At 54.3% G+C, this 13,232-nt stretch overlaps 1 protein-coding gene across 2 annotated transcripts in view; it reads right to left on the reverse strand.

Annotated features, from left to right (window-relative positions):
- Positions 1-1,583: 1,583 nt before the first annotated feature.
- The window catches only part of PDE4D (phosphodiesterase 4D), a 95,432-nt gene continuing 83,783 nt past the window's right edge, over positions 1,584-13,232 (reverse strand). For both annotated transcript variants that reach the window (XM_029058180.2, XM_029058172.2), the window contains exons 14-15: positions 12,629-12,811; positions 1,584-6,681 (exon numbers count right to left, since the gene is read on the reverse strand). In XM_029058180.2, the coding sequence (XP_028914013.1) occupies positions 6,196-6,681; positions 12,629-12,811 (669 nt within the window). In that variant the 3' untranslated portion in view covers positions 1,584-6,195. The remainder of the gene's footprint in view (positions 6,682-12,628; positions 12,812-13,232) is intronic.

Raw genomic sequence — 13,232 nt, forward strand, 5'->3', positions numbered from 1 at the left:
AGCAAGTCACTTCTCTGTGCCTCAGTTACCTCATCTGTAAAATGGGGATTAAGACTGTGAGCCCCACGTAGGACAAACTGATGACCTTATATCCACCCCTCCATCCAGTGCTTAGAACAGTGCTCGCTCGGCACATGGTAAGCGCTTAACAGATACTATCGTCATCATCATCATCATTTGCTTGTATCCTCCCCAGTGCTTAGTACAGTGCTTGGTACATAGTAAGCACTTGGCAAGTACCACGAGCCCGGGCTCACGGACAGATCCACGTTTCTTCCACCTACCTGTAATTGCCATTAGCGTTGGTCTCCATCCGCTGGACTGGAAAGTCGAGGGCAGGAATTGAGACTACCAACTCTATTGCATTGTACTCTCTCAAACGCTCAGTACAGTGCTCTGCACAGAGACTTTCACTAAATATCACAGCCTGACCGATGACTTGATTCCCTTTCACAGGGAAAGGATCTGGAGTTCTTTCATAAATACTGAATTCCCATCAGGCAAAATTGCTGTTTTCTCTTTTGTTTGGATTCCCCCCTGCCTCCGCAAGGATTACAGAACTTCAAGCTCTACCCGCTCCTGTGCCTGCAAGGATCGGGCTGCCCAGGAGGGACCAGAGAGAGGGACAAGGATCCAGATTGAGATCTGGAATGCGCCACCCTCCCCCGAGTCCTCCCAGCCCCCCGCCCAGAGCAGGGGTATATATGGTTTAGGGCTGAAGAAAGGAGACCATCCCTGGACCTCGCTATCGGTGCTAGGGGGAGCGTTTCCTGGTTAGATTGAAACTGCACGCTCCACTCCAGACATGTTTACTAGAAATGGACTCCCTTGACTTGGTGATCTTGATTTAGCAGGGATTGTCTCTATCTGTTGCCAAATTGTACATTCCAAGCGCTTAGTACAGTGCTCTGCACATAGTAAGCGCTCAATAAATACTACTGAATGAATGAAGCAGCGTGGCTCAGTGGAAAGAGCACGGGCTTTCGAGTCAGAGGTCATGGGTTCAAATCCCGGCTCGGCCATTTGTCAGCTGGGTGACTTTGGGCAAGTCACTTAACCTCTCGGTGCCTCAATTACCTCATCTGGAAAATGGGGATTAAGACTGTGAGCCCCACGTGGGACAACCTTATTCCCTTGTGTCTACCCCAGCGCTTAGAACAGTGCTTGGCACATAGTAAGCGCTTAACAAATACCAACATTATTAATGATTTCCTGGGTGAGAAAAGAATTACCAGACTGGCAGACAGTCATGCTCCCGCAACCTGCACCGGGCACCTTCTCTCATCTACTCAGCTCCTTCTCCCCCTCCCTCCCATGCAACCACTGCACATCACGGCAGTTGACACGACCGCCACCGACGCAACCGTGGCAGCTCGCGACAGCCTCCGTGACCGACTGTTGCAGCAAATCCAGTCTTTTGGAGTCTCGCTTCCAAGAGAGCAGGCGAGCTCTGAGCTGCGGGGCCACCAAAGGCTCAGTTTCCGTCTCCATTCGGACCCCCGTTTCTGTCCAGTCGCGGCTGGTCTGAGTGCTCAGGGTCGCTCGGGCAAACGTATCGAGAAAAGCAGTCACGTGGACAGAGGCAGAATCAACCCATGCTTTTATTTCATTGCATATAAAAAAATCTCAGAGGAAGGTTACGGTGGTGGGCCCGGGGCCCGGGGGCTGGAGGAGAGACTGGGATCAGCATCTGCAGGGTCCACACAAGTCGCCACTCCACAGATAACCCAAGGGAAAACAAAATTAAAAACACGAACAATGTTCAGGTATTTGGTGGCTGTTACAGTGTCCCTTTCCTACCGTTTAAAACCACAGTAATTAAATTCCTTTGGGCCAGGGCTGCTAAGATCTACAGTTTGTGTCAAAAAAGGGAGATTATGTTTTTCCTTGAAAGAGAGCCTCCCCTCCCACCGACCAGTGCCCCTTCCCACAGGTGGACGGGTGGGCACTGGAGGAATGGGGACGGAGTGCCTGCCTGACTGCCCTCCTGCCCGCCGGTCCACGCTTCCCTTGCAGCGGCCCACGCCTCACCCCTATGTGCCCCCACACGCTGCCTAGGCCGCACGTGCCAGCGGAGGAAAGAGCTCGTCAGTACGACCGGTCCTATCTGATGGGTGTCTCCGGCCGCGGGCGCGGATGTCCGGCTCTGCGCGGGCACCAGGGAGTTGGTGAGCCCCAGGCACGGATGTCTGGCTGGGCGTGGGCACCCCCGGGAGTGGACGGACCTCGGGTGTGGATATCCGGCTGTGCGTGGCCACGCCAAGGAGTGGACGGGCTCTGGGCGTGAACGCCCTGCCGTGTATGGCCACTACAGGGAGGGGACGGGCTCCGGGCAAAGGCGTCCTGTTGTCCACGGACACCGGAGGGACGCAGAAAACGCCTCTGCCTCCCCGACTCCTACCATTCGGCTACCCAGTTGGTGAGCTGGAAACGGGAGTGCCTGGGGCTTTCCGTCCCGTGTGCTTATGGGAGTCAGGGCGGTGGAGCCCGCTGGCACAACCCCACGGCGCTGGCCCCGACCATGACCACTGGGGCGATTCCCGCCCGAGGGGGGCAGGGGTGGAGCTTGGGCTACGGGCAGACGGCTCCCGCCGGTCACCCGCTGGGTCAGAAACCGCCCGTCGGACGGCCCGGACCCCTGCTCCCACCTCCAAATGCAGCAAAAGAGAAGTAAATCGAGTCTAGAATTAAGGCACAGCCCTGGGACCAAAGCCCTGCCGCTTTGCGATCCATCTCGTCTCGTCGAACCTTCCATCCTCGAGCTCTAAAGGTGACGTCGTAGAATATCTAGTGCAGCAGCAGGAAAAAATTTCCAAGGAGTAAGTGTTCGCACGATTCATTCTCTCACCAAGAGTTTCCAAATATCTCCACACCACCCCGTCACGGGCGATGACTTATGAGAACTCAAAATTTACAATTAACATTACAGTATGTACATTACAATAAATACGTGGTTGTAAACAGACAAACGGGACTGTATTACAGATAAGGTCATTTGGTGAGAAGTCACACACTGCACAAAATAAATAATGCATTAAAAAATGATCACAAAGCCTTCTGCAAAATCCATTTCATTCAAGTTTTTCTGGCGGCATCTGCTCTGTCTACACGGTCATGTCACAGATTTGAGCAATGACACAAAGGAAACCGGCGCGGACGACCCAGTGCCGCCATGCTCGGGGACCGCACGGCTAACGCGCCTGGTGCAGGGAGACGGGGACGGGGTCGGGGACGACCGTTCTCTGCAGACCCGGATTTCTGCCCCTTCCGTTCTATAGGGCCCCCGTGTTGCATTTTCTTGCAGCAAAGGTTTTTTTTTTGTGAAGTCCTTTGTAGAGGATACCCTTTGGGGGAGAGGATGGGAGGGCAGGGGTACCCTTTGGGAATCCGTGCATGGAGCTGCGCCCTGAGGCTGCTGGGGGGTGGGGGGTGTGTGTGGGAGGGGGTTGGGCTGAGCCCCGTGGCTGCTGGGGGGGGGAATGGGGAAGTGGGGAGTGATGACCCAAGCCTTGAGGCTGCTGGAGGGTGGGGGAGGGAGCGTTGGCCGCGCCCAGAGGCCGCTGGGGGGAATGGAGAGGATGGTGCCCCCTGGCTGTGGGGGGAGGGGGTGGGGGGGCTGTACAGTGCATTTGATGCCCCCAGGCTCTTGGGGAGGGGGGTGGAGTAGTCACTGGCTCGCTGTGAAGCGATGCGTGCGCAGGATCGGTCTCCCGTTAGTGCAGGTCTAACCCGTTCGAGTGTCTGGTTTAGGGACGGCTATTGCTTTTTTCATTATTAAGATTCCAGGCACTCGGCAGGGCCTCTACAGGCTAAAGGGGTGGGGAAGCGGGGGTGGGGGGAAGGGGAAAAGGGGGCGGGCAGAGATCTCCTGGGAGAAGGGGAGCGGAGAAGAGCCGCGGCCCTAACGACAGCGCGGCAGCATCCCCGTCTCACCTCTCCCCAGGGTGGCGACCTCTTCTGCCAGATCAAGACCGAAAAAATCAAACCGCAGGCTGGACGGCAGCCAATCCCCGCTCCACTCCCCATCCCCGCCCCCGGCCCTGGCCCTGCCCATCCGGCCCGGCGCCTCGAAGCTCCCGTTTTCACTGGACAGACCGGGCTCCTCGCAACCTAGGGATCTGACCCCCAGCCGACCCCTGCTCCTGGACAGGAGCTGCGGCCACCCCAACTCCCGCCGGTCAGTCGCGGCCAAAGCTGGGGCGTCCCTCGCACGGAGGTAGACAGCAGGTGTGCTGACCTCCTCCCCCCACCCCTTCCTCCACCCACCGCCCAGGTTCTTCCAGGCAGATGCTACATTGTAAAAAGACCCATTTTTCCGGGCCCACCGTCTTCTCTCCTCTCCCCTAGCTAGTCCCCATCCGATCCCAGATGGGGACAAGGACGGACTCCGACCCCGACTCATGGCGGTGCCTACGGGGGCAGAACCCAGGCGGAATGAGACAGCGGAAGCCCCGGGACCCAGTCGATTCCATTTACAAACTGGGTGGGACTGGTGCGAGGCCACCAGTCAAGTCCGGTCCGAGCCGGGCTTGCTTTCTGGAGCCATCTGACCCCTCCGCCCCTTGGCACCCCGACCACGGCCGCCGTACAAGCGGTTTCTCCCAGAAGAGAGGCTGGATGAGTCAGCCGTGTCTGGTCGGGGACGCTGGCTCGTCCGGGGGGCACAGATTCCCCGCTGCCCATCCCAGGCCAGCGTGGGGCTCCCGAATAGCCTCTGGCAGTGGCTGGCCAGGCCGGGGTTGGGGTCCCAGTTCGTTCTCCTACATTACGGGCCAGCTTGGGCGTGAGCTGAAACGGTGGAAGGGCCAGGGCCCTGGGATCACCGGCAGTAGAAGCACTCATGTGGCTCCGGGCCCTCCGTTGCGCACCCACCCCCCCGCCCAAAACCGGATCGAGCACGACAAACATCCCGGTCAGAGCGGTCCTTCCGGCATATGACCCAACTGAGCCTCAGAAGAGACCGGCGGGAAAATCCCTGCCACCCCAGTGCTCCCTGGAAACCCGCCTCCCCACCCGCAACAATGCCCAGGGTGAGCCATGCGTTCCCGAGACCCTCCTGACCGCGAGTCAGATGGGCAGCAGAGGCTCCGGGAACCAGAAAGATGGGCGGACAGACAGATGGACAGATAGGTGGAGCTGGTCTAGAAGGATGAAACGGAAGCCAGGTCACCTGGCTCCTCTCGAAAGGCTTCCGACCGGCTGCCGCCCCCACGGAGGTCACCCGGATACCAAACGCAAATCGCTACAGGTCGGTTATTTGCTGTGAAAATCTAAGGTGCAAAAAAAATTCTAAAATTAGAAATATAATCCAGTGTAGCACAGATCTGTCTTCAAAGCTCGCCAGTCACTCCATGGAAAAGACAACCGGTGGCCGACGAAGGTTCTGTATGTACCCTGTCTGTCTATTCTACAGAATCGCCCCTCCATCCGCCTCGCTACAGAAGGCCTCGGTCCTTGGATGCGGCCCCGAGGAGCGGCGGGCCCCGCATCCCCGGGGCGGGTGGGCAGGCGGGCAGGTGGGCGTCAGGAAGACTTGGAGTGAGAAAATGCCTCTGTCTCTGCAGCTCATCATCTTCTTCCGACTGGCAGCGGGTGAGCAAAAGCCCAGGTGGGTGGCGAGGCCCCACCTCCGACACCCTCCCGCTGCGGTCCTGCGTCCGGTCGGAACGCTCCTGCTCGGAACGCCCCTGTTAGCTGCTCCCCTTTGTGTAGCTCCTGGGACTTAAAAACAAACTCAAAGATAAAGTAAAAGAGCCGCCGGGTAGGGCACATTGAGCTCTCCGGACGGCACCGAGGAGTGACCTGTGCCTGCCTGCCTGACCAGACCCCTTAGCCGCCGGCTGGTCAGAGGGCTGCCGCGGGCACAGTGGCCACCGCGGGCACAGCGGCCATCGCGGGCAAGCGGCCACCGCGGGCATGCCCCCCCTCGCCACTCGCTCCGCTGCCTGCCACAGGGGTGAAGATTGCGGATACAATATTCCTGAGTGCCAAACTGAGGGATCAAGGTCAGGGTTGCTCAACAAGCTTCCCGGCAGGTGACACTAAGGCGTGACCACGGCGGGGGGCAGGGGGGAGGGTGGCCACGGCGGGGACATGGAGATATGTCTGATTTAAAAAGACAGAAAGAGGGGGATGGGGGCAGGGCGGGGGAACAACGAGGGGACAGAGGAGGAGACAGGGTCAATCTTCACACTGTTACGTGTCAGGGCAACCATCTCGTTCTAACACACAAGGTTCCATCTGATCCTGCTCCTCCTCCTCCACCTCTTCCTCCTCCTCCTCTTCCTTCTTCTCTTTCTCCTGCTCCTGCTCCTGCTCCTCCCGGCCCTCGGCCTCCTCGCCCACCTGTTCGTCCAATGGGTTCTCAGTGGATTCTGAGTCCTGGGTACAGAGAGTCTTGGAGTCGCTGCAGCTGGTGTCTTCTTCCACCTGGCTCCCACTGTCCTTCTCCGTGTCCGTCTCACCATCCTCCTCCAGGGCCAGCTCGAATTGGAATTTCTCCGCTGGGCCCTGCAAACCCTCTTCCAGGTCATCGGGGGCTGGAGAGGGGCTCTGCGGGATTGTGCTCTGGTACCATTCGCGATTGTCCTCGAGGGTGTCCAAGATATCCTGGGCATCGGGGTGGACCAGATCGGCCCAGGTCTCCCAGAGAGGATGAACTATGTAGTCTATGAACCCCACCTGTCCCAGGGCAGAGGCAAAACAGGATGGTGAGACACGGAAAACAAGGACCAGATCACAGACTGGGTCACCCCATCTCGCAAACGGTACAATCGGGATGGGAGACAAGGAAAACATGGACTGAGTCATGGTCCCACTCCACTTTTTTTTTCAAGTATTTGTTAAGCACTTACTACGTGTCAAACGCCATTCTAAGTATTGGGGTAGATTTAAACTAATCATGTCAGACACAGTCTATGTCCCACATGGGGTTCACAGTCTTAATCTCCATTTTAGGGATGAGGTAACCGAGGCCCAGAGAAGTTAAATGACTTGCCCAACATCACACAGCAGACAAGTGGCGGAGCTGGGATTAGAACCCAAGTCCTCTGACTCCCAGGCCTGTACTGTGCTCTCTCCACTAGGCCATGCTGCTTCTATCTGTGAAAAAGTCAGTGAAGGTCAGGAGAAGTAGCTTGGCCAAGTGGAAAGAGCACGAGCCTGGCAGAGGACCTGGGTTCTAATCCCACCTCTGCCACTTGCCTGCTGTGTGAGCTTGGGCACGTCGCTTCACTTTTCTGGGCTTCAGTTTCCTCTGTGAAATGGGGATTCAACACTTGTTCTCCTCCTATTTAGTCCGTGAGCCCAAGGACGGATAGGGAAGGTGCCCGACCTGATGACCTTGTACCTACCCCAGAACTTAGCTGTGACAACCACTTCCACACTTGGGAGAGGGAGGAGGAAGCCAGGAGTGCCCCTCCCTGAAGGAGAAGCAGTGTGGCCTAGTAGAGCATGAGCCTGGGAGTCAGAAGGACCTGGGTTCTAAAGCTGTCTCTGCCACTAGTCTGCTGTGTGACCTTGGGCAAGTCACTTCACTTCTGTGGGCCTCAGTTACCTCATCTGTGAAATGGGGATTGAGACTGTGAGTCCCAGGTGGGAAATGGACTGTGCCCCACCTAATTAGCTTGTATCTATCCCATCGCTTAGTACAGTGCCTGGCACATAGTAAGTGCTTAACAAATGCTATTAAAAAAAGTAACCCAACCAATCAGAGGGAGGGATTGGGGAGGAAAAAGAGGGGCAGATTGGGCAGCACAAGGAGAACCTTGACCTTCTTGGGACAAAGGAATCGTTACTGGGCAGGGATTGTCTCTATCTGTTGCTGAATTGTACATTCCAAGCACTTAGTACAGTGCTCTGCATATAGTAAGCGCTCTATAAATATGATTGAATGAATGAACTGTGTGTCTGGGAAAGCAGGACACAGGAAAAACTCATGCTGTGGACCCTGGATGGACCCAAGGCAAGGGGAAGGGATAGGAGAGGATCCTTGGAGGACCCAGGACTCCAGAGAAGGAAGGCTCCTGCCCTGAGAGGGAGAAGAGGAGTTCAGGACACCTGTACAGAAGTAACAGATCCAGGGAGAGGCAGTGTAAACTGGATTTGTTTGGGTTGTTACCTCATTAAGACTATATTAAATATTGTGACGATCTCAGATCTTGGTGTCTGCCTGTGGTGGTGGGGAAGCAGCGGCTGCCCGAGAGACATGTGACCTCTCCCAAGCACATAGTGCAGTGCTCTGCACCCAGTCAGCACTCAATAAATGACTGAATGAGCGAATGGCTGAATAAATGAATGAATGAGACGTGGGCGGGAGCACTTTGTCTGCAGGCTTCTGCAGCCAGGCCCTAGATACGCTAGTCCCCGATGACCTCTACAGCACCATGAGTCACCTTCTGCCATAGAATCATAATAGCAAGAGGGGCACAGGGGACTTAGGGGGCAATGAGTAGGATGCCCCAACCCAGCAGAAGAACGAGAAATCCGGACGGCTTTAGGGTCCCGTGGAGGTGGACCGGGGTCCAGGTGCCGCTGCAGTGATTCCAGGGGTTCTTTAGGCTAGGATTTAGGGCTGAAAACCCCAGGGGAACGTCACATGTAGTCTCCAGTGACGAGGAGCGAATCATGTGGCGCTGACCTGGGGGTTTGTGAAAGTTTCAGACTTCCCGAAATGGGGAAAGGGAGGTTGGAAGCTCTGATTTCTCCAGAGACAAAGAGAAGGTCAGCGACTATACCGCAAACAATCACTGGGGGCAACAGAGCCGGAGGGGGGCGGTGCACGGTTAGGGGCGGGGAGAAACTGCAAAATTTTACCTTCACGAAAGACGTTCATCATCCAGTGGGGAACCTCAAGGTTTTTCAAGTGCACAGATAATTTTTCTTAATTGGCTAACAAAGCTTTTTGAGGTCTGGTTTCTCGTTGTGGGCAGGATATGTGTCTGTTTATTGTTATACTGTACTCTCCCAAGCACTTAGAACAGTGCTCTACACACAGTAAGCGCTTGATAAATGAATTGAATGAATCAAGTGAATTCAATCGACTGAATGAATGGGATTCCACTAGAGGACAGCCTAATCAGAATGGAAGAATAAGGGCAGGTGGATTAGACTAGAGCCAGCATCTTAGCAGTGAAAAGAAATGCCCTCCTGGGAAGATGCCAGGAGACAGGTATCTCAGCTAGTACCTGGGGGTCAGACCTCCTAAAGGTGATCATTGTTGCAGAACTCAAATCTGTATGCCCAAAACATATACAGCGGCAAGACCTCTGGATTGTAGAGGGACGACTTGAGAGTGGGAGATACAAAAAGAAAAGCGTGAGGAAGCAGAGTTCTGGGGACAAACCGAGCGGGACACGGTTCAGGAATGCACCCGCTGGCCAAGGCAGAGTGACTTTATAGGGTTGGTGATGATCTCCAGACTGGTCTAGCAACATTCAAGCAAACAGCCTGCTCAAAGAGACTGCCTGAAGCTGACTCCATGGCATTCATTACAATTCTCCGTCAGGGAATGATGATAGAAGTCAATGCAATGATGGCACAGGAAGCTGTGAAGGATTATGGTAAATTCAAGGTGACTGGGTTCAGAAGAGTCCAGTAAGCCCCAACTGCCTTACGTAGCAGTTTAGGAGTCGGAGGCTGCAGCCAGGCCAGACAGGGCTGGACTGTGCTGGATAGAGCTGGACCTGGATAGGAAGTGGCTGAAAATAACAGATGTGGGGGACATGGAAATAGTCCAGGTAAAGAGGAGCGTGGGAGGGGGAGTTGGGGGGGTGGGAGCGGGAAATTATACAAATGGAAGGCTAATGATAGCAGCCTGTAACTGATGGAAAACAGCTTACTTAAAAAAGGCTGGTCCTGTCCCAGGGAGCCGGTGGAAGTTGAAGTGCAATTGCCCCTACCAGTTAATACAAAAGGGCCCCAGAATCAAAGCCCTGAGAAACCTGACTCCCAAGTGTACATCGTTGGGTGGGGGGGCTGCAAAAGGGGCTGCCCAAGGGGCTGAGTCAGGATGAGACCCTCCTGGGGTTGTAGCTGGCACTGGAAAGGTGAACATGGATTGGATAGGCCCTTTTCACTCCCCAGACTCTGGTAGAGGTGCCCCTCACCCACATGGCTGGTGGGCAGAGAGGAGAGAAAAGAGTAAATGGGGGGAGGATTTTTAAGAATTTTCCCCAGGCAGTTCTTGGGCCTCAGAGCAGCAGACATCCGATGACTGAGGGGGTGACAAGCAGCAAGAGGAGCAGCTTGCAAGTAAGACCTGCAGGGAATGAGCTGATGCTGAGGGTTGAGCTTTAGCTGGGAAAGGGGGCAGCAAGGTTACTGGAGTGAACACTGAGGCTATACCCAGTGAGTACTCTGCCCGGATCTCTCAGATCCCTTGGGAACCCCAAAACAGTGCTCGTCCCTGTGGCAGCCTTCAAGGGATGGGGATGGCCTCGGGCTCAGCTCTGGCTGAGAAGAGAGGGTCAGCTCCTGCTGACTCCAACAGGAAGTTCAGCCTCTGTCACTGTCAGATCTTTGTGGGCGGGGAACACATCTACCAACTCTGTTCTAGTGGACTCTCCCAAGTGCTTAGTACAGTAAATGTTCAGTAAATACGATTGACCGATTGCAAGACAAGGTTTAAGAGGTTCCGGCAGCAGTGAAGACACTCTGAGGTGAGAGAGAGCTTTGTTCCCGACAACGCTGGAAACCAGTTTGGAGTGGTCAACTCCCTTGGGTTCGGAGAAGGTAACTGCCCCAGCACGATGTGCCTGGAGGTCTCAGAGATATGAGGGAGGTGCCTGGATTGGGCTTCTGGGAAACACTAAGACTGTTCTTTTTTCAGAGGTATTTGTTAAGCTCTTATTCCGTGCAGGCATCATACTAAGTGCTGGGGTAAAGACAAGATTGGACACAATTGGGTTGGACACTGTCCCTGTTCCACATAAGGCTCACAGTCTTAATCCCCATTTTACAGACTGGGTAACTGAGGCACAGAGACTAATAACAACAACAATAATAATAATTGTGGTATTTGTTAAGCGCTTACTACGTGCCAGGCACTGTACTAAGCGCTGGGGTGCATAAAAGCAAATTGGGTGGGAGCCAGTTCCTGTCCCATGTGGGACTCACAGTCTCAATCCCCATTTCACAGATGAGGTAACTGAGGCCCAGAGAAGTGAAGGTCACACAGCAGACAAGTGGTGGAGCCAGGATGGCATAGTGGGAGTCAGAAGGTCAAGGGTTCTAATCTCACTCTGCCACTTGTCCGCTGTGTGACCTTGGGAAAGCCACTTCACTTTTCTGAGAGCGGACACAGGGAAAGCTCATGCTGTGGACCCTGGGAGGAAACAGGGCACAGGAAGGTGTAGGAGAAGAATCTCTGTAGGTTTGTAGTCCAGTGGCTAGAACTCCAGAGGAGTAAGTCTCCTGCCCCTGAGAGGGAGAACCCAAGTCCAGGAAAGTACAGAAGGTACTGGGGGGGGGGGGGGAATACTAGGTCCAGGGATTTTACCTTAATTTAAATATATTAAATATTATAAAGATCTTAGATCTTGGTGTTTGCCTGCAGTGAGGACTGGGGGAAAAACGCCAGATGTCAGGAAGGCCCGTGACCTGGGGAGACGTGGGTGGAAACGCTGTAAACTTTGGGCTTTCTGCAGCCAGTCCTGAGGAGGAGGTGACAGGTTAGTCCCCAGTAACCTCTAGGCTTTGGGGAGATGCCTTTAGTAGCACCAAGAGGGACTTTGGGCGCAGTGAGTCAGATGCCCTAACCCTACGGTAGAAGATTGAGAAATCTGGAGGGCTTTAGGATCCAGGGAAAGGTGACTGGGGTCCAGGTGCTCCTACAGTGACACTGGGGGCTCTTTCGGCTTGGATTTACGGATGAAAACCTCCAGTAACATCACATGCTTGATCCATACTAAGTGGTTAACAAATACTATTCTTCTTCTTCTTACCAGTATTATTATTATTATTAATAATGCCACCTGAACCCCCTCTGTTCACCACAATCAAGAACGGTATTTATTGAGCGCTTTCTGCATGCAGAGCACCGTACCAAGCGCTTGGGAGAGTACAATACAATAGAGTTGGTAGACCCAATCCCTACCCACAAAGACTTTAGAGTCTAAGCAGGGGAAACAGACATTAAGATAAACTACCAGCATGGAAAACCCAGACTGGATCCCCGACATCCTGGGAAAGAGCTGCTCATTCGCTAAGCTCCTCCCAAAGTATCTAGGCTCAGTTTTAACAGTCAGCAGGAAGCAGGGTCTGAGTGATACTTGGTGCTGAGGAGCCATAACCCTCAGGCTAGGAATGCCTCTCTCAAGGTAGGCCAAGGTGGGGATTTTTGCTCAGATTTGACTTTCCCAGCATGCTCATGAATGAGGGGAGAGAATCACTCTGGCTTCTATGCTTTCGAGGACAGAATTCTCTGACTCATGTGCAACTTTGGATTTCGACAACGGCCCAGCAACTGCTGAAACAAGGATCATTCTTTCGGAGGAAGGGAAGGGAGGAGAGTGGAGGCCAGAAAAGGGGAGAAAGAGAAGGGGAGGGAAGGAGCAGCCCACATACAGGGCAGTAGGTCCGCTCTGTGTGATGGGCGGCCGAGTCCCCACCCGGAGGTCAGGGGGATTACCTGGGACTTCTCCACTGACGCGTTGTGCTTGTCACACATAGGGCTGATCTCCATGCCCCGCTCCCGCTCACGGTCTCCCTGCCGGAAAAACTCTTCCATGATGCGGTCTGTCCACTGCCGATACAGCTGCAGGGGTTTGGTTGGGTTGCTCAGATCTGCGCAGTGTACCATGTTCTGGAGGACCTGAAACCGGCATGCACAGCCTTCGCTCAGGGTCAATCCGTCAATCAATCAGTGGCATTTACTGAGCGCTTACTGTGGCAGAGCACTATATTATGTGCTTAATGACTGTCTCCCCCTCTAGACTGTAAGCGCATTATGGGCAGAGAATGAGTCTGCTAATTCTGTTATACTGTCAGTCAGTCAATCGTATTTATTGAATGCCTACTGTGTGCAGAACATTGTACTAAGGGCTTGGGAGAGTACACGAGAACAATAAACAGACATTCCCTGTGCACAACGAGCTCTCCTAAACACTTAGTACAGTGCTATGCACATAGTAAACACTCAATTAATAAGAATGACTGATTGAATGATTGGGAAGGTACAATACAATTGAGTTAGTAGACCAGTTCCCTACCCACAAGAAGTTTACAGTCTAGAG

The sequence above is a fragment of the Ornithorhynchus anatinus genome, chromosome 1, assembly GCF_004115215.2.
Source record: "Ornithorhynchus anatinus isolate Pmale09 chromosome 1, mOrnAna1.pri.v4, whole genome shotgun sequence".
Taxonomy (NCBI): Eukaryota; Metazoa; Chordata; class Mammalia; order Monotremata; family Ornithorhynchidae; genus Ornithorhynchus; species Ornithorhynchus anatinus.